The following is a 24,294-nucleotide window of genomic DNA, read 5'->3' as shown; positions in this document are numbered from 1 at the left end:
CCCAATAGAACTGTGGCCAAGGATATGAATAGACAAGAAATTCTCAGTAAAGGAAACATGAAATGCTAGAAACCACAGATGTTCAACTTTCCTAGAGGTTGCAGAAATACACAGTAAATCAATAATGAGACAGGCTTTAGGTATCAGATTGACAAACATTTTCAAAGGTGGTATCGGGTAATAGAAAAATGAATCCACCCATATATTATTGAAGCACAACTTTTGGGGAATAAATTGAAAATATCTGCTAAATTTTTTAGAGAAGCATTTTACATGACCCAGCAGTTCTGTCTATCAGTGTCTACCCAGGAGATACCTGCACACAAGTGCAAAAGGAACACGTACAGGATTATTCAGTGTAATAGAAAAAAATAGAAACCACCCAAATGCCCACCAAAAGATGAATGATTAAATAAGATGTAGTTTATTTATACTAGCATCTAAGAGTGAAAAAGAATGGGGTAGGTCCAAACAAATTATAATAAAAGTATCTCCAATATAGTTTTTTTTTTTTTTTACATTTTTAAAAATTAAAGTGTAGTCAGTTTACAATGTGTCAATTTCTGGTGTACAAAAAATGTGGAACACATCATGCATTTGTGTGTCATCCTTGCACAGGGGCCACGCTAACCTTGTATTGTTCTAATTTTAGTATATGTGCTGCTGAAGCCAGCACTCCAGTATAGTTTTGAGTGAAAAGATGAAGTTGTAGAATGGGATACATATTATCCCAATTTTTAGAACACACACACTCGTAACAAAAATAAAACAGTATTTTTCTATGGTACCAGATATATATGGCGCTGTGGTTAAAGGAGCCTTTAGCCTCAGCCATATATAATGTTTTATTACATTTTTTTTACAAAGGTAAAAATCATAGATTAATTGTATAATTAAACATTAAAAATTAAAATTAAAATACATAAGACTAATTAAGTTCACTTTTTCCAGAACTAGAGAATTTCCACTACCCCAAGTAACAGAGAAATTAGAACGTCTACAGGAAAATGTCATTATAAGTGGGGGGAGATTTAGCTTGGCTAACATTAGCAGACATTTTAATACTTTGGGGTAGCTGATACTTTGCTGTAGGACCATCTTTTCCAAGCAGCAATTTGGATAAAAATGCAAATGTTTGCCAGCATACAGGCAGTATGTAATATCAACCAGGCTTTGCTAGTAAAATACAAAAGCCCAGTGGTGACTATAAATCCAGCTCTCCTTTGGCAGAAACCGGCTTTTAGGCTGTTTTAACCCATTTCTCCATTAACAGGAGCCACAAAATCGATGGGCAAGCATTGCCACCCAGTGGCTATGAGTCACATTGCAGAATTTGTCTCCACATCCTTTTGTCCCTTAAATCTCAAAGCAATGACTGGTTCTTTTGGATATCCCCTAAAAGAAAGATGTTCTTGAAATTCAAGAGACCCACATAGGGTTATCAATATTTTAATTCTAGAAAGTACAGATTTTTAAAAAACAGCCTACTAGCTACCAGCATTGCCAGTTTGTAAAAGAACATATATTTAAAAAATCAGAGATTTTATTAGATAAAAGGACATTAAAGGACAGTGCTGCTTATGAAAGAACAGTTGAAAATTATATATGCATTTCATATATAAATATCTCATAATTATATTAATAATTGTGATGGTTGAATTTATGTGTCAACTCAGCTGGGCCACAGGATGCCCAGAGGTGGTTAAACGCCATTTCTGAGTGTGTCTGTGAAGATGCTTCTGAAAGAGATTAAGCGTTTGTGTCGGTGGACTGAGTACAGAAGATGGCCCCAACAGAACCAAAAGGCAAGAAGATTGAATTTTCTCTCTCTCTTTCTCTCTGCCTGCTTGACCCGGGACACCGGTCTTCCTCTGACCTTGAACTGGGACTTTACACCGTTGTTGCTCTGGTTCTCAGGCTCAGACTGGAACTATACCAGGGCCTTTCCTGCATCTCCTGCTTACAGATGGCCAATTGTGGGATTCCTATTTCTCCTGTTGGTTCTGTTTCTCTGGAGAACTCTCATACAGTAATACTCACATAATTCTCGTTTATCAATGTATGTCTCAGCTTTATCAGTAAAAGCAGAGCTGGAGTAAGTCTTGTGCACAGAAACTTCATTTTGGAGGCATCAGGAGCGAGAGCAGGGAGAGTTAATGAGCAGTATTGTCCTTTCCATATGGAGGCCAACTACTTTTGACCCTCTTTGCCATGGGGATTGAAAAGAACCCGTTCGCCAGATCAGGACCCCGTGGGAAGTTCCAGAAACTGTGTTTATCTGCTCCAGTAAAATACTACCCCTGACACAGCAGCTATGCTTGGGCTGTGCGCTTGGCTAATTTTGTAGTAGTTTACAGTCATCTGCCGCAATCCATCTGGTTTTTGCAGGAGCCAGACAGGTGAACTGAGTGTGATGGGAACCACCACTTCTGAGTCCTTTACATCTTAGAAGATGGTGCCCAGGTCTGCGATTCCACCTGGGATGCAGTGTGTCTTCTCAGTTAATACCGCCTGGGTCAAGACAGGGTGAGGGGACCAGTGTGAGCTGATGAGAATGTCTGTCCCAACTGTGTACCTGGGAACCAGGTAAATTTCCACAGGGAGGGTGGGACAGACTAGTGCCTGGCTCTATATGCCCTCACTCTGACTGGGGGCCTTGGTGGTGTTTCAGGTCCTATGATGTCAGTGTCAGCTCAGACCTTGTGTCCACTCTTGGGAGATCTGATTCTCACTTCTCCAGTGTGTAGTAACTCTGGCAGATAACCAGAGGTTCCTTTGGGAAATGATAAGAATATTCATTGACTCCACTTGGAGCAGCTCTGCAGGGTCCTTCTTCAATGAGACCCAGCCATCCCTATGGTTTCTAGACTCTGGCCTGAGAACTGGGTCAGATCCTAAAACTGGGTGAGAGATTGATTTTCCATTGTACTAACTAACGTCAGCCTTTTGCTCACCAGATTGCTTTTCCTTGTTACACAAGTCAGGAAAGCACCTTAGCTGTCTGCCCTTCCATCTCATCCCTCAGAATAACAAGAAGGGGGAACTTGTTTTAATAGGGAAAAGGGGATAATTGGGAGGGGCTGTGATAACTGAAGAGTCCATTGGAGGAAGCTGGGAATCCCGTGTATGGAGGCTTCTCATTGGTTGGGCTGCCACAGTCTCTGATGGTCTGGGCTGTCAGGGGATGGAGAGTCGTTTTCTTATTCAGCCGGAGGGTAGAGGCACCTCCCTGTGGGAGGTGTAGTATGTCTGTTCTTGTTTGGAGTAATTGATGATGTCTGGTGCGGTGTGAGAGCTCCGCTACAGACCTGTACCGACTCCAGTTTCAGCTGAAGTTTCTTTAACAACGTTTAGATGGAATTAGATGGGCAAGGCTTTTGCTAAGGGAAGTGCCTCTGTAAGAGAAAATGGCTGGGTCTCGGGGTGGGGTGAGGGGGGTTGCTGGGAAAGCTGGGAGAGCCATCAGGCCACGATGCAAGTGTGACTCTAAATGAGAGCGAGAAAGAGGGAAGGCTGGGTAAAAGTGTCCTACACTGCGGTTTACTCTAAGGAAAGGTAAGGTAAGGTCACTGGGGAGGCCTTGAGCCTAAGGTGCCCATCAGAGGAATCCATGCCTCCCAGGATCAGGTTGGCCTGAGTGTCTGTCCCTGCCTCCTTCAGTCACTGGGAGCAGTCCAAGGGAAGCATGACCTCAGTGCAAACGGGATAGAGTTCATAGCTTTGGCTAATTACATTCTCTGTAGTTGGAGGAGCAGTCTCATGGCTACCGCATCTCATTGGTCAGTGTTCCCCATCACCCTGTTTAAAATAGCCCCACAGAATGTAAAACATTGACCATATTTCACCACAGAACAGTAAACTATGTTTCACAGACTGAATACAAGGACATGTTCCAGGACAAGAAAGTAATTTGAACTAGTTTTGGGAGTAGATTAGAACTAGATTAGTTCCAGGTGTGGAATTAATGAAACAGCTAAAATTGGAGTTGGGACAGGTCTGTAGGGGGCGCTCTCTTACCCCAACATGCATCATCAATTACTCCAAACAGGAAGAGACCTTGCCTACATTTCCCACAGGAAGGTTCCTCTACTTTACTATCCAGCAGGAAGAAAACTCTCCACCCACTGATGGCCCAGCCAGAGACCGGCAGCCTAACCAACAGGCAAGAAGCCTCGGTAAGTGGGACTCCCAGCTTCCTCCAGTGGACTCTTTGGTTATCACAGCCCCTCCCAATTATGCCCTTTTCCCAGTAAAAGCAAGTTCTTTCCTGTCCTCTGGGTTTGTCTATGGCATAGTTCTCACATCCCAAATTGCAGTTCCTCGCTCTTCTTAAATAAGCTCACTTTTGCTGGCAAAATAACTGGCTGTTACATTATTAAAGTTGGCACAGTTATCAAGCATATAAAGACAAGGAGAGAAAAGGAATTAAGAGGAGGGAAAAAAAGAAAGTTTGCCCTCGACGTTTGGGACTAATGTTCAGGAACGACTGTCGTGGATCACAATGGACTGCAAGAGCTCCTACAGGCCTATGAAGTCCAAACATCCTCTTTATTTAAAACATTTTGTATTTTATGTATTGATTTTTTTTAATGCCCTCATTTTAGAGGTGAGATCCAGATAAGAGACAATTTCCCAATGAGATAGGATGGGACCTGGAACCACTTACCGGAGTGCTTGCACCTGGGCAAATGACTCCCCCAGCAACAGCATAAAAGGAAACTACAAAGGACTAGAAGTAACTGCACGCATGTCCAGTTGGGGAAACTATGAACAATAAGATACAAAAAGGCCACAAATCAACTGACACTCCTTGAGGCGCCAGGAGGAAAAGCAGGGTACTGCGCATGATCCCTGCACACAGCACCACCAAGGAGGTGGGCAGGCCAACTAAGCTATGCCTCCTGCTCAGCCCAGGGATCCGCCCCTGTTGTTACCCCACTTAAGGGACTAGCTCGCCCAGACTCAGCGAGTGAGCAAGGGCACCTGTTACTTGTTTTTACTCCTTCCTGCTGAGTCCCCATAAAGCCTTGCCTGCATGTCTTGTCTGACCTCTTATCAGTTTCTATTGAGAGTCCAAGGGCCTGGGTCAGTAACACCAACACAACATTGCAAGTCACTAGAGATCCAGGACAGGAGTCCAGGTCCCTAGACTCCCAAATCAATCATGAATCTTAGGCGATGAGCAGGAGTTTGCCAGGCATCTGCAGGGAAAGGAGGGGAGTGGGAAGGGCATTCGAGGCACTATGTGCAAAGTAGGGAGGCCTGGAACATCTCTGGGGTTCAGAAATTACAAGTAGAGTCACCTGACTCAAGTGGAGTGAGGGGTGGTGGGGCGAGGTCACGCTGGGCGCAGGATGCACTGTCGAATATAGCAGGGAGCTCTCTGTGGCTGGAGCAGGGGCTGGATGGCCTGGGAGCGGGAACAGTGGCAACGAGGCCAAGTAAAAAATGACGAGGGACAGTGGCAAAGGGAATAAAGATACAAAAGAGCACTATAAAGGAGTTGCACAGAGTAGGCAACCTCTTAAGTTTTACCTCTTCTGATTGCGAAGAAGCAGAGGGCCTTGCAAAATGAAAGCACCCGCCCAAGTCGGGGAAGGTGCTCAGCAAAGGTGCGTGGCGCGGGGAGGGGAGTGAGTTAGGCCAGCTGCCCTTAGCTAAGAGACAGGTCGTGCACTAGGTGGACAGGGACAGGCCCTGCCCCCAGGTTGGGTCACTTAAGGTCCGAGTACCCGGCTCCGCCCAGCCAGCCCTCCTACCTCCCTGAGCCATTGGCTGCCTTCAGCGCCTTTTTCTTCAGCCAGTAGTAAGCGTGGCCGCCGGTTCTTCCGCCGGGCCTGGGGTCAAGGGTTACCAATATGGCGGCGCCCAGGAGCGGCTGAGGCGTGAAGCGGAGGATGGCGCTGGCTACGCTGGCTGCGCTGGCGGTGAGGGCGCGACTCGGGCGCCGGCTGAGCGGGCCGGGACGAGGGCACTGGACGGCGGCCGGGCGCTCCCGGAGCCGGCGCGAGGCGGCGGAGGCCGAGGCTGACGCGCCCGTGTTCCAGTACGTGGGCGAGCGCGCGGCCCGCGCAGACCGCATCTTCGTGTGGGGCTTTAGCTTCTCGGGGGCGCTGGGCGTGCCCACCTTCGTGCTGCCCAGCTCCAGGCCCCAGTCCCGCCCCGGCTCGCGGCCGCGCCGCAGGATCCAGCCTGTGCCCTACCGCCTGGAACTGGACCAAAAGGTGCGGGCCGCGGCTCCCACTCTCCCTTTCTCCCTGCCTCCGATCCGCCGTCCGGCCTCCGCCGCTCCTCCCGAGGCACTCGGCCCTCCTGGAGAAGTTGGCGACTCTGGGTGCACAAACTTCGGGGAGGAACACTCTCGAGCGGGCTGCAGCCTGGCGCGGGGAAAGCGTTAGGGCGCTGCCAGCCTTTGTCCAGTGGCCAAAACGTGCCAGGTGTGCCCGGCTCTCGTCGTTTGCACGTCTCCTCGGGAGTCGGAGTTGGCACCACAGTTACAGGGGAGAAAAGGGAGGCTCAGAGAGGTTAAGAGGCGGCCCTACAACTGGTAGGGGTGGGATTCGCGGTCGCACCACTCTGACTCCAGAAGTTCTGATGTTAGGAAAGCCGACTTCAAAAGGTCAGAGAAAACGTGAGCTGCCTGGAGTTGGTGAACAATTCTGAAAGGAAGGTTAACAGGAGTGAGAGGAAGGATGAAAGGTCTAACTACGCTGGAATGGTTGAACAGGAGGCCCGTGAGTCGGCTCAGATTTTAAAAGATCGTAGCAAAGAACAGCTACCGGAGGGCGGCTTATCTCCGCAGCCAACACAACAAAGAGCAAAAATGAATGGATATCAAGGATATCAAATGATCTTTTGCCCGAAAAGGGAAGATAGAGAAGAACGGAATTTAAGCTCCAGATGAATGAAGAATTGGGTTTTTTAACTTATTAGAGTTCTAAGAGTTACTTATGTATTCTGAATATAGGTACTTTTTATCGCATCTGTAATATGTGCAAGTATTTTCTGCCAGTCCTTGGATTTTATTTTCTTAATAGTGTCCTTTTAGGAGCAAAAGTTTTACATGTTTATGAGATTCAGTTGGCCAGTTTTTCTGCTGTGTATGGTATTTTTTGTGTATCTAAGAAATCTTTGCCTAACCCAAGATCAGAAAAATAATTTTCCTGTGTTTTCTCCAGCAACTTCATAGTACTGTTTCTTCGATTTAGGTCTGTGAGCCAGCCATTTGAGCTGATTTTTGTGTTGCGGTGCTGGGTAAGGTATGGTGATGTGTATCGTTTTTGCATGTGGCTATCCATTTGTCCTATCATCATTAGTTGACAACACTGTCCTTTTCTTAATTGAATTGTCTTGGCACTTCCTTGAAAACCAGGTGATTGTAAATGTAAGGGTTTATTTCTGAATTCTTAGCTCTGGTCCATTGATCTATACTGTTTACCCTTATGCTAAAACTACACTCTCTTGATTATTGTGGCTTTGTAATTGGTTTTGAAATTGGGAAGTGTTAACTTGTGGCTTTTCTGGGTCTTTTACTTTTCCATACAAATTTTAGAATTAGCTTGTCAATTTCTGCAAAAATACCTGCTGGGATTTTGATAGTGATTACATTGAATCTGTAGATCGATTTGGGCACAAATGCTCTCTAAGCAGTTTTGAGTCTTCCAATCTGTGATCATGGAATGTCTCCCCCTTTAATTAGGTCTTTAATTTCTCCCAACTATGTTTTTGTAGTTTTCAGTTTACAAGTCTTACACTTCTTTTGTTAAATTTATTCCTATGTGTTTTTCCTTTTTGATGCTCTTTTGAAGAGAATTGTATTCTTAATTTCATTTTTGGAGTGTTCACTATTTTTACATAGAAATACAATTGGTTTTTATATTTTGACCTCATATTTTGTGACTTTACCAAACTTGTTAGTTATATAACTTTTTGTGTATTCCTTAGGATTTTCTACAGACAGGATCCCATTGTCTGGTTGTCTGTGAATAAAGACAGTTTTACATCTTCATTTCCAATTTGGAAACCTTTTCTTTCTTTTTCTTGCCTGATCGCACTGGATAGAACCTTCAGTACAGCATTGAAGTGGCATCCTTCCCTTGTTCCTGTTGTTAGGGAGACAGTATTCAGTCTTTGACCATTCATTATGACATTAACTGTAAGTTTTCCATAGATGCCTTTTGTCAAGTTGAGGAAGTTCCCTTGTCCTGCTTTGTTGAGAGTTTCTTTTCTTTTTTTTAAATTATGTATAGGGGTTAGATTTTGTCAGCTGCTTTTTAAATGTCTATTTAGGTGATAATGTGTTTTATCCTTTATTCTATTAATAGAATATATTACATTAATTGCTCTTTGGCTACTAAGCCAACTGAATTCCTGGGATAAATTCTACTTGGTCATGGTGAATAATCCCTTGTAGATTACTTGATTTGGTTTGCTAATATTTTTTGAGGGTTTTTTTTTTTTTTTTCTTGTGATACCCTTCTCTGGTTTTGATATCAGGGTATTACTGGCCTCATAAAATGGATTTCTGGGAAGGCTTGTAAAGAATTGGTATTATTTCTTATTTTAATGTTTGGTAGAGTTCACCAGTGAAGTAAGTCATTTGGACCTGGCTGGGCTTTTCTTTGTAGGAAGGACTTTTTAAATTACTAATTCAACTTTTAAAAACTTGTTATAGGTATATTAAATTTTTCTGTTTTTTTGTGAGTCAGCTTTGGTACTTTGTGTCTTTCTGGGAATTTTTCCATTTTATGCCAGTTATCTAATTTGTTGGCATAAAGTTTTCAGTATTTGCTTATAATCTAAATTTCTGTAGGGTTGGTGGGTTAGTGATGTCTACTCTTTCATTTCTGATTTTGTTCATTTTTATTTTCTCTCTTTTTACCTTGGTCAGTCAAGCTAAAGATTTGTCAACTTTGTTAGTCTTTTGAAAGAAACAACATTTGATTTAATCCATTTTCTCTATTGGTTTTTCTGTTTCATTGATTTCCAGTTGAAATTTTATTATTTTCTTTCTCTGCTTTAGGTTTAGTTTGCTCTTCTTTTCTAATTTGAGGGTGAAGGTTAGGCTACTGGTGAGATCTTTCTTCTTTTCTAATGTAGGTGTTTATAGCTAAAATTTCCTCTTTAAGCACTATTTAGCTGCAGCTCATACGTTCTGATATGTTGTATTTTGATCTTCATTCACCTTGAAGTATTTTTAAATTTCTTTGTTGATTTCTTTGACCCCTGAGTTACTTAGAAGTGTATAATTTCCAGATATTTATGTTTTTTCCTAATTTCTTTATTTGTTGGTTTCCAGGTTAATTCTTTTGTGGCTACAAAACATACTTTGCTTAATTTCAGTCCTTTAAAACATATTGGGACTTTGTTTTATAGCCTAGCATATGATCTATCCTGAAGAATGTTCCACGTGTGTTTGAAAAGTAACTGTATTCTGCTGTTGTTTGGATGGAGTGTACTATAGCTGTCAGGTCAAGTTAGTTGATAGCTTCTTGATTAAGCTATTTGCCCCAACTGTTAATCCACCACCTCAGGCAGCTGCAGTGTTATCATTAGCCTCTGACTATCATAAGCAAACATCCTTGGGGAAAAGGCTGTTTGTACTAGATGATACCTGGGTCAGGTCACATAAATAGAGCCTTGTGGTTGGGGTCTTCCAGGGAACCACTAGGCAGATCAAATGAGAATTCTCTGGGAATCGGACTTTGAAGTTGCTCTAGTCCTGTTTTTCCTCCTCTTATGGCTTCCAGACTGCTGGTTTTCACTGTATCTGTGAGCTCTTCGTTTTCAGTAGCTGAAGAGAGGTGGATGGGAATAGGTCAAGTTAAAATGCTATAAAGGTTGTTGGCCTTACTAAGATTCAGCTGCTTTTCTTGAGTAAACATTCCGCAGATTGCTTTAGGTCTTTGGCTAATTTCCAGAGTTGAAGAGTTGATTCCGCCAATGTTTGCCAATGTACTTGTTGTTTCACCATTTTCTTTCAATCCATGTCCTTTTAATGTAATTACTAATATGGTTGGATTACATCTGCCAGTTCGTTATTTGTTTTTATGTCTTTTTTTGTTTCTCTATTCTTCCTTTGCTGCCTTATTTTGTGTTAAATAGGTATTTTTCTAGTGGATCCTTTTACTATATTTTTGGAGTTGTTTGTTTTTTTAGTGATTACTCTTGGGATTATAGTATGTAATATCTTAATTTATAACAATCTATTTTAGGTTAATAGGGAACTAATTCTGAAAAGACTATATAGCAGCTTTGTTCCAACATAGCTGCATTTCCTCTTCTCTCCTTTGTGTGGTTATTGTGATGTATATTACATCTTTATACATTTTGAGTCCTAACAGTACAATTTTATAATTATTACTTTATGGAGTTGTCTTTTAAATCATGTAAGAGGTGAAAAGAGAAAAAAACTTATGTAGTGTTTTATAATTATCTTTACAATTACCTTCACTGGTGTTCTTCATTCTTGTGACTTTTAGTTACCATCTGCTGTCATTTTCTTTGAGTCTGAAGGCTTTCTTTTACTACTTGTTGAATCAGGTCTGCTAACAGTGGCTTCTCAGTCTTTGTTTGGGAATGTCTTTATTTCATCTCCTTTTTTTTTTTAAACAATAGTTTTGCTGGATATAGAATTAATTCTTGGTTGATGGTTTTTGTCTTCCAGCACTGTGAATATATCATTCTACTGGTTTCTGTTCTCCATTGTTTCTAATGGGAAGTCAACTGTTAATCTTATTGTTGTTCCCTTGTACTTGATGAGTCCCTTTTCTTTTGATGCTTTCAAAATTTTCTTTTTCTTTCAACAATTTAACTGTGATTTGTTGAGCAACTTTAATCTGTAGATTTATGTTTTTTCCCTAAAATTGGGTAAGTTTTCTGTTATTATTTCTGTAAGTATATTTTTCTGCCTCTTCCTCTCTCTTTTTCAAGACTCCCATCACATAGATGTTGATACACTGGATGTTGTGTTGCAAGTTTTTGAGGCACTGTTGACTTTTCCCCCCTATTTTTCAGAATGAACACTTTCTATTGATATTTCTTCAACATAACTGATTCTTTCTGCCATCTCAAATCTGCTATTGAGTCTATATAGTGAATTTTAAAATTTGGTTATTATACCTTACAACCCTAGAATTTCCATTTGGGCTTTTAATGCTTTTATTTCTGTATTCAGATTCCATATTTATTGGGTCATTGTCATCATATTTTCCTTTAGCTTTTTAAACATGGTTTAAAAATATTCTTTGAGCAGTAGTTCACTGAAGTTTTTGATAAATCCAACATGTAGGTCCACTTAGTTTCTGTTGCTTTCCCCTCCTCCGTGTAGGTCATACTTCATTGCATGTCTTGTATTTGTTTATTGAAAGCTGGACTTTTTGATGGTATAGCAACTTTGGATTCTGATGTCCCTCACCTCCACCTTTCTGGGTAACTTTTATGGACATAATCTGTGGAGTCAGTCTCCCCCACTGTGTGTGGCCACTATTGTCTGCTTGTGTTTTTGTTTTGTATCCCTCCATCTCCCCCCCACCCCAACCTGCTGCCTCTTTTTTTCTTTCTTTTTTTTTTTTTTTAAGCCAGGCTCCTTGAGGGTTGCCCCTTACCTGCATACCTTTGTGGTCAGACAGTGATTTGGGCAGAAGCTGTGGTCAAACACCTTGAGCATAAAAGGTTTCTACCCTCCACCTTTGATTCTGTGTGTGGATTGGGGACCACAAGCAAAGTTCAGCCTGATCTCAAGTCTGCCTCAGCTTTCCTTCCCCTGGGAGCTCAGGGCTCCTCTCTTCCATTGTGTAGTTTCCCAGCCAGCCACGCATGTGTGGAGAGCCTTCTCTGGGTCTCTAATTTCTAGAACCTTCTCATTAAATTTCTGATTGGCCTGCCTCCCCCTGCCCCCACATCAGGAGTGAGTTGTGGATCTTCCTTGTTTGTTTCCTACTGAGTTTGCTGTAGGGCATGAGTTTTCACCCTCTACTCCAAATTCAGTCAGTCCTTTGTGGCAACGAAGCTGACGGTTTTCACGGCCAGCCCTGCCCTTTTGAAACTTCTGTGCTGGCTGAGCTGGGGTAGATGGAGTAGTCCAGAACCCCTGGTTTCTCACCTGTAGTCCTAGCAGTCTTTTATGAGTAATTTCTCAATTTATTTGCCTTTGATTTCTTGAGCCCTGAAATGGTTGTGTTTTTTTCTTTTGCAGTTTTGTCCAGTTTTATACTTGTTTTTTAAGGAAGAGGTTTGCTAGCCTTTCCTACCACCATAGTTGGAAAGTCTCCTCCTGCCACATTATTTTAATATTACTTAATGCTGATTCTGTCAGGGATTCAAAGCCTTTTCATGTATTAGCAGATTTAATGATATAGTAGGTGCTTACCAAATATTTGTTGCATGTTGAGTAAACAGACACCACAAGCAATGAGAATAACCATAATGTGCTGGGCATCAGCTTTGAACTGACTTCTTTTCTATGTTTCCTGCTTTATGGTCAGGGGCTGGCTCCTGCCTGCCCAGTGGGTCATTTCTGTGAAGCTGGAACCATCCCAGAAGGCCAGAGAACTGAGGTTTTTTGACTCATACAAGGATGCATGTGTATAGGTTCCATATGACTGTTACGAGAGAAAATGTCACAAGGCAAAGGGGGGATATATAACTTTCGGATGACTTGATTAAACAAGTCACCAAATGTAAAAGAAGTACTTAGCTTTCTTCAAGAAATGCTGGAATTAAAAAAAATCCTCACATTTGTTATCAGTGGTAAGTTGGCCCTTTCATCAGGGTTAGGTTAGGTTTCCATGTAGTCTCTGAGATTGACTACATAGGCCTTTGGTAGACTAAGCGGCCAGGAGATAGCAGGGGATCATTAGGGTGACTGTGTAATTTGTCATCATTTGCTTGAGAGTGAACTTTGTGACATCAGGTGTAAACCAGGACGATCTCAGACCAGCTGGGAATGTGGCCACTCTGGGCATCATGGAAAGGGGGTTGACCCTAAAGCCAGGCTGCCTTTGGTTTGCTTCCGGCCCCAGTGCAGCCTCAGTTTCTTCATCGAGTCAGTGAGGGTTGGGATTGATAACAATGTGGGTAAAACACCCAGCAGGGACGCTGGCCCTGTTAACATGTTATGTTCATGTTCTATTCACCATAGCTGTAAGACTAATTCTTCTTCATGGTGATGGTAGTTTGAGAACGTAATGGTGTAGCATCGGGGTTAAGAGCATGCACTCTGCGGTCAGGCAGCTTCCACTTACTGGCTGTGTGACTGTATTAAGCAAGTTACTTAATCTCTAGGAGCCTTGATGTTCTCATCTACCAAACACTACTACTGCCGCCAATGACAAGTACATTACATAGCGCTTAGATTAAGTCAGGTACTGTTTACTCTAAGGGCTTTAACTATATTAACTCGTTTAGTCCTCACAACCATCCAATAAGAGAAGCACTATTATTTCCATTTTGCATAGAGGGAAACACAGAGAAGTTAAGCAATCTATCTCAGGGCACATAGCTGGTAAGGGTCTACCAGCTGTAAACCCTGTGGTCTTGCCGAGATTCACACTAAGGGAGTCTTCAACCTAACTACTATGTGGGACTGTGTCTTGGTGAATGGGGATGATTTGATACCTAGACCATTGGGTGATTGTGAAGATTAAATGAGCTAGTACATATCAGGCACTTAACACATAGTAAACACCCCAGTAAATGGTAGTTCTGTGGTAATAGTATGTGTTCTTGGAATGGATAGACAACCTGTCATTTATTGCTGGGAAAACTTGATACCACAAATCAGTCAATGTTTTCTGGTTTTTTTTTTTTTTTTTTCTTCAGATTTCATCTGCAGCCTGTGGCTATGGATTCACATTGCTGTCCTCTAAAACCAAGGATGTTACGAAAGTTTGGGGAATGGGTCTCAACAAAGATTCTCAGCTTGGATTTCACAGGAGCCGGAAAGATAAAAGTGAGTATTCTCACCTTGGTTTCTCTCTGCTGGGAATGGTCTGAGAAAGCCCCCTTTGATTTTCAAAAGTACGATTACATAAACCAAACCGTTAACAACAAAACCGATGGAGACTTTAAAGGGATGTTGTTTGAAACCATCTAGACAAGATTTATCTTTTAGCCTGTTTGGTAATGACTTTGAACCTGAAGGCAAAGGGGCACTTGCTGATAAGTAAAGGTGTTCTTTTTTGGCCCAAGAGATGACCTTTGTTTCCCTACCTTTGAGATAGCCTGAAATATTCTACAGTGCCTAGAATATGGTCTGGGGGAAAAAATTCAATGAAATCTTTAAGATGATGGCTTGATTGCAGATATTTGAAACTTGAATTTTTAAAAATGTTAGAAATGATTTATAATGACATTTTAAAAAGTAGACATTAGCCCATCAGATTATAAGTACAATAAGAAACATATTTTAAAATAAATACTCAGAAATACATACTGGATACCCCCCCCCCATTTTTCCTGTTCCCCCGTTCACATGCAAATTTTTTCTGTATATATATACATATTTATTGAAGTATAGTCAGTTTACAATGTTGTGTTAGTTTCTGGTGTACAGCGTAGTGCTTCAGTCATATGTGAATATACATGTATTTGTTTTCATATTCTTTTTTACTGTAAGTTACTACAAGATACTGAATTTAGTTCTCTGTGCTATACAGGATGAACTTGTTTATTGCAAATGTATTTTTAATATAATTTTGATTACACCTTACGTTTGTGTTTGTGCCTTTTTTCCACTTAACTTTCTGTCAGTATTCTTTTATAAGTTAGTTTTGAAGTCTTTATTAGCTGTAAGATGCCACATTACATTTTTTTATACCTTTTACCAGGAACAATTTTAGACATATACAGAAAGCGACAGAATAGTATAGCACACCTTGTGCTCCGTTACCAGCTCCAGCAATCAACTCATGCCAGTCTTGATTTATTCATTTCCCCTGCCTTTCCTCTCACTAACATCATGTATTTCTTCATAAATATTTCAGTATATATCTAGAAAAATAAGCACTTTTAAAGAAACATGAACATAAATTCATTATCACATGTAAAAGTAATTAACAGTGTAATCCCTTAGTATTGTCAAATATCCATTGTTTAAATTGCCAGTTGTCTCATGAGTGTCGTTAGGTTTTTATTTTATTTTTAAAAAATTATTTGTATCGAGATCCAGATAAGGTCCAGACATTCCAGTTGGTTGTTTAGTCATTTTAAGTCTTTTGAGTTTGTTTTAATCTTTTTCTCCTTGAAATTTATTTATGGAAGAAATCGTGTTGTTTATCCTATAGAAATTTCCCGTCTGGAGTTTGCTGAATGCATCCCCGTGGTGCCATTTAACATGATCCCCTGTCCTCTGTTTCCTGTCAGTTGGTAGTTGGATCTAGAGCCAGAGTCCCTGTAAATGTTGTATATTGACTGCTTCCCAGGCCCTTACGGGTCGGTGAAGATAGTAATGGGAGGTGTAAGTTTTCAGTATTTTAAAGTACTGTATATTTTCAGCTAATAAGGCTGTACAAGCTGACAGCATTGTTCAATTTCTTTGATTTTACCTAGAATTGCATTTTCTTATTGTGGTAAATCAGTTATTCCATGCTAAATCGAAAGTTCTGTCTGACAAGTTCCTACCTTGTAGCGCAGGGAACTATATTCAATAGCTTGTAATAACCTATAGTGAAAAAGAATGTATATAATTGAACCACTGTGCTGTACACCAGAAACTAACACAATATTGTAAGTCAACTATACTTCAATTTAAAAAGAGTTTTGACCTCCAAAAAAAAAACACCGTCTGAAAGTTGTCAGTCACTGATAATACAAATTGGCAAATGTTTTATTATAACAGTTATAATTCCATGTATTTGGTAGACAGAATCTTTTTAAGCATAGGAAAGAAGAGAGGGGTCACTCGTAGCGAGCAGGTTGAGAACCAGTGCCTTTGCTTGTCGTCTTCTTAACTCCGTTACAAATATTTAGAAGGTCGTTGTTTAAGGCTTACAAGAGGGACTCCCTGCATACACCAATCTGGCTCCTCCAGTAGGATTGCAAAGAACAATAAGGTTCTTCCTTAGGTGTCTTCTAAAACACTTTCCCCCTTTCTTGCTTATTTAAATATTAAAAAATTCTTTTTTGAATGGATAACATTTGCATCATTCAGAATCCTAAAGGATTGAAATATGGTGAAAAGTCTGCTTTCACATCTGTCCTCCCAGCCACAGCTTTTCTCCCTGTGAAGACAACCTATGTTAACAGTTTCCAGTCTGTCCTTCTAGAGAGATCTGACGTATGTGCAAGCACGTGCATCTGTGTGTTCTTTTCACTTCCTTTTAATCCAAGTGGTATCATACAATATACACTGTTCTTCGGTTTACTGAGAAATTTTAGAGAGTATTGCGGGAAGAAAATGCTTTTCCTTTCCTTAAAAATCTAAAAGGTGTTAAATGACCCGGGTTGGGAGTTGGGGACCGGAGTTCTAGTCTTTGCTCTGCCACTAGCTTAAAACGTGTCTCAAGTAAGTCATTCCGATCTCCGTATGGGGGATGGACAGTATGATTTCTCATGTTAGAAATGCTCTGACTCGGGCCGTGTAATGTGCTGTGAACCTGGCTGTTGTTGTTTCAGCAAGGGGCTATGAGTATGTTTTGGAGCCCTCACCCGTCCCACTGCCGCTGGACAGACCTCAGGAGACACGGGTGCTGCAGGTCTCCTGCGGAAGAGCCCACTCTCTCGTCCTGACAGACAGCGAAGGAGGTGAGGGACCTGCTCAAGGGTGATGGGAGAGCGGGGGTCCGCTTTCTTGCCTTTGGGCCCGAAGTGGCTTGTTTGCGCCACATCTAATTAACGAAGCTGTTGGCATTTTCCTGAGCAAATCAGCAGGGTGGCCGCAGAGAGCTGTACTGGCCAGGGCTTGCTCACTCTTTAATGCTCTGTATGGTCCTTGGCAAATCTCAGGTGTTTATAAATGTGACAGTGCACATACCAGGCAGCCGTATCAAGCCTCCCGCTCCCTTTGCTGTGAAGTCGCCGAGCCTGGCTGTGTGTGCAGATGGTTTTTCCTGTTGTGCTGCAGGCAGCCTATTTGCTAACACTTACTCCAGGTGGTAGGGGGCTTTCACGGTCCAGGCTCCTGGGTCACCCCGGCCCTCTCCAGAAGAGAGGGGGTCAGCTTGACTAAAGTTGTCAAATTTCATTTTTCTGGCTAAGTGTGCTCTGCAGGAAAAGGTGAAGGTGGTGTTAGGAACTCTGCAGAGGGGACTCGGCACTGAGGGCAGCCTAGTCACAGGTAACAGGGAATGGGGGTGCCAAGGCTTCTCACAGGAGGTGCTCACCTCGTAACGTGCAGTTCCCGAAAGGCAGAACTAGGGCCCGGGTGGGAGGCGGTGACAGTGGCCCCGGAGGCTGCGGCAGGCTAGACCCCAGCAAGCCTGTAGGCGTGCTTGCAAAGGCTGCGAATGTTGAAGGGAGTCAAGTGGCAGCCAGGGTGAGTGGTTGGGCTAGGACCACGCTTGAGACTCTCTTCCGGTCCTGACATTTGAGGGTTCCATGGACCTGCAGAACTGATTTAATTGGTGGTGTTATTCTTTAGTCTTCAGCATGGGAAACAATTCTTACGGGCAGTGTGGACGAAAGGTGGTCGAAAATGAGATTTACGGGTGAGTTCCCAAAGGGACTGCCCCTTCGCCAAATCGTGTTAGGCATTAAACCCCTCTTGAGTGACTACTGTGTGATAGACCCACAGAGCAGTAAAAAGCCGGGTTCCTCGTGCCTGAGGGGAGCAGGGAGGACTCACTGGGAGGCTGTGGAGAGTATCGTTACGTTGCAGGAGGAGGTCCAAACATTAGCTTAGTGGGAGGGAGGGCATGTGAGCATTGACTGTGATGAGTGACTCAATCTGTTATTTTCCCCAAATTGACCAATGTAAAAATTTCTCTCTATTTCAGTCCTACTCATTTTAGTCTTTAAAAAAAAATTCCCTCTAGTTCTCACATTATGCTGCTGGGTCTAAACACCAGTCACAACTCTGCAGCATATTAAAATCACCAGAGGATTTTGTTTTTCAATCGTGTCCAGACCTACCTCTTCCTTAAAATTTGACCTTAAGGGTTTCCCTAACGTTACCATGTGCATGTGGGGGCTGCCAGTGGGGGTGATAGGGGAGGGGCCAAAATCACAGTGCTTACCATGACCATGTTTCTTGCTTCTCCCCAAATTGCTCCTGGCTGTAGCGAGAGTCACAAAGTCCATAGGATGCAGGACTTCGATGGACGGGTGGTCCAGGTGAGAGACGTGGCCTGAGAACCAGTTGTCCTGCCTCCTGGGGCACTTTCTGAAAGGGTGAAAGTTGAGTGGGGCGATGGCAAATTGTTAGGGGCATTTTCTGAATTAATAAATTATTGTAGTAAATATTATTGCCTGTCTACTATAGGCCAGGGTTTACACTAGCCTGTGGGGATGTGAAATTTAATAAAAATTGGGGTTGGGGGGGCGGGTAACACTGTAGTGGGAGAAGCAGGTTATAAACACTAACTGTATCAGAGTATCAGTGCTGTGTGTGCTCCAGGCTGCTTTCTCTTGCTCACTGTTTTATTCCCATCCTCGGTGCAGTGCCTGGCACGTGGTAGATACTTCAATACTTAAATATGTAAAGGAATGTATACATAAAGTGCTTACAAGAGTACCAGAAGGAGAATTGTTACATGTACCTGGGGTGGACAGGAAGGAGAGATGGCATCATGGAGGAGGTGGCAGAGGAACTTACCAGATGGGCCAGGGATGGGTGGGAGGAAAGGTTTTATGGCAGAAGGAGGAGCCGGAAGGCTTTATCGTGCTGAGAGCATGCAGCGTGGCTGGAGTTTGGTGTGCCTGTGGGGCAGTGGCATGGAACTGGCTGAAAGATGGGCTGAGAGTGAATGATGCAGGGTCTTATATGCCCTGCTTAGACTTTGTCCTCTTGATGGTTGGAGGCTGTCAAAGTTTCTCAGTAGGGCGAGTAACAGCCAAGTCATGGTCTGTTTAGAAAGATAACTTTGGCCATGGAATAAAGGAGCATTGGGGGAGGAGGTGATGAAGGCCATTTGGGAAGCTGTGGGGAGAAGGGACAGGTGGGGAGACAGGTAAGGAGAACTGACTGGATGTGAGGTGTGATTAGATGGGCAGGTAGGCAGCTGGAAGGAGCTAAGTGTGTGATTCCACAGGCTAATGAGTGGCTGCTGATGTTCTTGACCTGGTGGCAGGCGGAGTTATGGAGAAGAGCAGGCTTGGGTCGGGTGGGAGGGGAAGCGAGGAGGAGGTGCAGAGGGAATTTGCTTTTAAGGTGGCAGTGGAGTGGAGTGCTTATTGCACAGGCTTCACAGACACAGGTATGTGAGTTCAAGTCCCTGCTTCTCCACATATTACCTGGGTGACTTTGGGCAAGTTACCAAACTCCTCTGAAATTCTGTTTCTTACTGAGTGGCTGTGGTCACTGACAGCACAGTGCCTGGCAGAAGGAATGTTCACTAAATGGTGCTTTTCGTTAGGCAGTTAGCATGTTAGGTCTGGAACTCAGTAGAGTTGTTGAGACTGGAGGTGACAATATGGAGGTGACGGTGAAAGCCTTGGGGACAGACGCAGTCTCCCAGGAAGCATGTAGAGTGAGGAGGGAAGAGGACAGAGGACAGACTTGGGAGAAGGATTCCAGCACTGAAGGGTCTGAGTGGAGACTGAGCTAGAGAGGCAGAGCGGGGAGGGAAGAGGAAGGCTTACAGAGGAGGGAGTGGTTCCCCAGCAATGCAGTGGGGTGGAAAAGCTTGCAGGTTTGCTCCCAGGACATCTGGCGCTGTTCTTCAGCAAGGGCAGTCTCGGGAGTGGGAGACACAAGCTGGGCTGCGCTGGATTGAGAACGAGTAAGATGTGGAGGCAGAGGGGGCAGCCTGCCAGCCCCGGCCGTGGCCTGCTTGGGGCTCAGGAGCAGGGGGAGTGGTGCAGAACTCTGGGCTCTTTGACTGGGACACTGGGCTTCTAAGGATTCCTTCTCACCAACCTCACTCCTCTTTGTCTGATAGGTCGCCTGTGGTCAGGACCATAGTCTGTTCCTGACGGATAAAGGAGAAGTGTATTCTTGTGGATGGGGCGCCGATGGGCAAACAGGTACTGTCCCTTCCACCGCTTGCTGGGGATGGTGCAGCTGGCTGGAACCCGCCTGCCGCATTGGACTCCTACCTCTCCTGTCTCTTCCTGGGGAGTGCTATTCTGTTGTGTCCTGTCCATTCCCCTCATCCCCGGCTCCCATAGAAACGAGCTGATAAACAGGATCAGATAGAGGATTGGAGCCGCCCAAGACGAATTCTGAGGCTTTTTATTTTTGTTTTTTTAATGGAGGTACTGGGGATTGAACTGAGGACCCCTTGCTTGCTAAGCATGCGCTCTACCTCTGAGCTATACCCTCCCCTCAATTTTGAGTCTTTAAGAGACAAATGCTACCTAAATGGAGCTCGATTTCAACTGATTTGAGAAGGATGTGATTCAGGGAGAGAGGAATAAGGGATAAGCTTTATCAACCTCGTGTGTTTTATCTTTTTGTTTTTGGTATTTGTCTGAAGGGAGGACCTTAAACTTAAGATTTATATCCTGCATAAATCCTCTCTAATCCTGCCGCCACATCAGATCATCTTTGTTCCTTGACTGTTTTCTTTCAGTCCTTGTTCATATGTGTATGTCTTTTATATGGTAATTATGGTAATCATGGCAGAGCTGTGATTTTTATATGCTTGTTTTATTGTTAAGTTTACATGAACCATTTTTCCATGTTGGTATACTTTTCAGTTACGTTTTTAATATTTGTATGATTTAGCATCAGACTAATATACCATAAAGTAAATTATTCAGTTTATCATTTTATCAAATAGTTGTTTAATCATACTTTTTTCGGGGTGGAGGTGCAGTGGCCATTCAAAATATTATGGCATTTGTCATGTATATGTATCTAGCTTTTTCTTTCATTTGGATTATTGCCTTAGGATAAATTCCCAAGAGTGGGTCAAAGGATTAGAATGTTTTTATTGTTTTCAGAATGTGTTGTTTAGTTGCTTTCCAAGTTTTACTAGTTTATATTGCCATTAGCAATGTATGGAAGAACCAACTTAACCATAACGTCTCTAGCAACAAGTATTGTCAAATTAAGTGTGCTGATTTAATTACTATGCCAGCTTTTAAATTTCTTTAGTGACTAGAAAGGTGAAGCTTCTTCTTTTTTTAAATTTTGGTGTGGGTAGCTCTTAAAATTCAGCTTTTTATAAGAAGAATGTAAATTGTTGATACATTTTGACAGCATAGACCAAGGAATAAGGTGAAAGGTGAAAGTCTCACTCGCTGGAGATAACCATGGTTGACAGTTGCCTGGTGCCATTCCAGAAGGTCTCCGTCACATGCTATGCCTCCTACGGCCTCACTGCCCTTGCTCACCAGGCTGAGTCCAGCCCTGTGGGCCCCTACAGGCTGTTCTGGAGCCTACCCACCTCTTTGCTGCCATAGGGCCTTTGCACATGCCATTCCCTTAGCCTGGAATGCTCTTTTTTGCTCTCCTTTTCATCCTGTAGGCCTCAGTTGGGTGTTGCCTCTTCAGTGAAGGCTCCCTGACCATCCTGTTTAAATTGCTCATTCTTCCTGGCAGTTTCTGTCTTGGCATCCTAGTCCTTACTTTCATCACTCAGCATTTTGAATTACTTTTTTAAAATTGTTTTTATTATATATGTATTATATTTGTAATTTTTATTCTGTCTATACCCAAAAGATGACATGTAGGCTTTGCTTTTGCCTGTTGCCAAGGTGTGCTGCCATTCTGACATGGCTCTGGGTTCCTTTTGGAAGCCTGGTTTAAGCAGGTTCTGTTTCCTGCCTCAGTCTGCTGCCCAGGCATTACCTCCACGGCAGTGCTGACCGTAACATGAGTCCTCTGGCAAGCCCTTTCTTTTCCTCTGCTTGCTGTTTACCAGTCCAGTTTGCCAGTTTCGATTTGTTGTTTTTGGGGGAGAGTATGGGGGACTGAGGTGGAATGGGCTCTTAGAGAGTTTATTTTCTAGCAAGCCCCACAGTGCATTAGGATTTGCTGGTTGTAACTTTGGTTTCCCAGTGCATGTAAAAGTTATGTTTGCACTACCCTATAGTCTGTTAAGTGTGCGATAGCATTATGCCTAAAAAAAAAAAAAGTACATACCTTAATTGAAAAATATCTTATTGCCAAAAAATGCTATCTCTGACAATATAGGGTTGCCATAAACCTTCGATCAAAACAAAAACAAAAACCCCAATATCTGTGAAGCACAATAAAACGAGGCCTGCCTATGTAGACAAGGTCTGATGGGTTCATTGTGTGGTGGTGTTTCATCTTGAAAGGGTTTCTGACTTGAATCAGACTTAGAAAGTATCAAGGGTTTTAAAAGTAAACAGTTACTCTGATGTTTTTTCCTTTTCTGAGAGAACCTGGAGAAGGAAGTTAGATAGCACACAGAGGAACAGATGAGCATTTCTGAGTTGACGTTTGTAAAGTGCTTAAAACAGTTCGGCACATAGTAAGTCAATGCGTAAGTAAATAAATAAAAACCTAATTACCCCCCCAAACAAAATTTAAAAATAAATAAATAAATAAATTTAAAGGGGGAATGTATAGCTCAGGGGTAGAGTGTGTGCCTAGCATGCATAAGGTCCTGGGTTCATTCCACAGTACCTCCATTAAAATAAATAAATAAATAAACACCTAATTACCTCCCCCCAAAACAAAATAAAAAAAAAATAAGTCAGTCAATGCAAGTGTTGGTTAAAAGAATAAACAGTTCAAAGTAAGTAACGCAGTTTTCCGTGGTGGCAGGTCTAGGTCACTACAGTATCACCAGCACACCCATCAAGCTGGGTGGAGACCTTGCTGGTGTGAACGTTGTCCAGGTGGCCACCTACGGCGACTGCTGCCTGGCTGTGTCGGCTGATGGCGGCCTCTTCGGTTGGGGAAACTCTGAGTACCTGCAGCTGGCTTCTGTCACTGACTCCACACAGGTATGAGGTCACCTATAGCCTGGTGCTGGGAGGTTTGGAAATAGAGCATTAAGGACATTTACAAGAGGTTTTTCACTGAGGTATGATGTATAGAGTGCTGTGTAGGCCTCACCTGCTGTAAGATGCCTCGTCAAGGGACTGAATTCTTGGTGATCTCATTGGAGCCTGGAAAGAAAACATAGGCTGAAAACCATCATTATCAGTACTTGGATGAGACAGTCCTGGTTTAGAGCAGTACTTCAGATGTGTCCGTGTACCCTGTTTTGTTCTGAAAGGGATGTGAGGCTGTTTACACAAGTTCCTGTGATGTCATGTGCATTTTGTTGTGGTCTAGCATTATGTGCCCCTAAAGCACACGATCTGAGGTGTGCACCTCGATGAAGACACCTGTGTGACGCCCAGATCAAGCAGTAGTGCACCAGCAGCCCTGCCTGTGGCCTCTCCCCATCACACCCCTCCTTCTCACCAAAGGGAGCCAACATCAATACAATACAGTAGGATTCTGAACATTTTATTAAGGAAAATTCCAAATATAAACAAAAAGTTGAGCTCACTGCATACTTAATCTCTGTATCCATCACCCATGTTCAGCAATGACCAACTAACAGCCCATTCAGAAAAACAGATATAATTCACCATTTTAAATTGTATGATTTAGTGGTTTTTAGAATATTCACAAGGTACTGTCTAATTCTGGAACATTTCTATTATCTCTCCCCACCAAAATATCAAAACAAAACAAAAAAACCCCACACATGTAATGGCCAATTTTGTTGCATCTGTAATTCCATATACTTTTCTGTCCTAGGTTATTTTGAAGCAAATCCTGGATAGCATATCCATAAAAGTTTCAGTATATATTTTCTGATAAGGACTTAGTATCATCCAACTTCTGACAACATACAGAAGGGTCTTAAATATATATTACTGGATAAAGAAATATGCACAAAGGGATAAAGTTCAGCTAAGAGGATGAAAACATTCATTCTCTATGGTCAAACGCAGTGGCTAGAAGTGGTTGCAGATTAGGCTCTGAGCTCTCTTGTAGCCAAAACAAAGACAGAAACGTGGTCATTTAAGTGATTCATTGTTTCTATAAGATAAACAGCAAATAAAGTGTCCAGAAGCAGTGCTGCTCTTCCTGATAGCGAGGCCTGAGACCAGTGTCTCCCACGGCCTTCCTGTGGGGGACAGATCCAGGGTCATGTCATGTTATCTATGCTGCGTAACAAATGACCCCAAAAGTTAGTGGCTTAACACACGTTTATTATCTCA

The 24,294-nt window shown here is 42.8% G+C and overlaps 1 protein-coding gene and 1 non-coding gene across 6 annotated transcripts in view; one reads left to right on the top strand and one right to left on the bottom strand.

Moving 5' to 3' along the window:
* Positions 1 to 573: 573 nt before the first annotated feature.
* LOC116657684 lies at positions 574 to 676 on the bottom strand. Its single transcript, XR_004312880.1, has one exon. It is a non-coding gene; the product is annotated as a U6 spliceosomal RNA (small nuclear RNA).
* Positions 677 to 4,113: 3,437 nt separating this feature from the next.
* The window catches only part of RCC1L (RCC1 like), a 49,172-nt gene continuing 28,991 nt past the window's right edge, over positions 4,114 to 24,294 (top strand). The window contains exons 1-7 of one of the 5 annotated variants that reach the window (XM_032459499.1): positions 4,114 to 4,175; positions 13,822 to 13,951; positions 16,615 to 16,743; positions 17,579 to 17,645; positions 18,219 to 18,270; positions 20,037 to 20,121; positions 22,838 to 23,019. In XM_032459499.1, coding sequence (XP_032315390.1) covers positions 4,128 to 4,175; positions 13,822 to 13,951; positions 16,615 to 16,743; positions 17,579 to 17,645; positions 18,219 to 18,270; positions 20,037 to 20,121; positions 22,838 to 23,019 — 693 coding nt within the window. In that variant the 5' untranslated portion in view covers positions 4,114 to 4,127. Of the gene's footprint in view, positions 4,176 to 5,834; positions 6,225 to 13,821; positions 13,952 to 16,614; positions 16,744 to 17,578; positions 17,646 to 18,218; positions 18,271 to 20,036; positions 20,122 to 22,837; positions 23,020 to 24,294 lie in introns of those variants that run through there. The other 4 variants (XM_032459500.1, XM_032459498.1, XR_004312515.1 and 1 more) reach the window with 4 other exon arrangements.

This window comes from Camelus ferus, chromosome 18 (assembly GCF_009834535.1).
Source record: "Camelus ferus isolate YT-003-E chromosome 18, BCGSAC_Cfer_1.0, whole genome shotgun sequence".
Lineage (NCBI taxonomy): Eukaryota > Metazoa > Chordata > Mammalia > Artiodactyla > Camelidae > Camelus > Camelus ferus.
The sequence above is the reverse complement of the archived record's forward strand: the minus strand, read 5'-3'. Positions and strand labels throughout refer to the sequence as shown.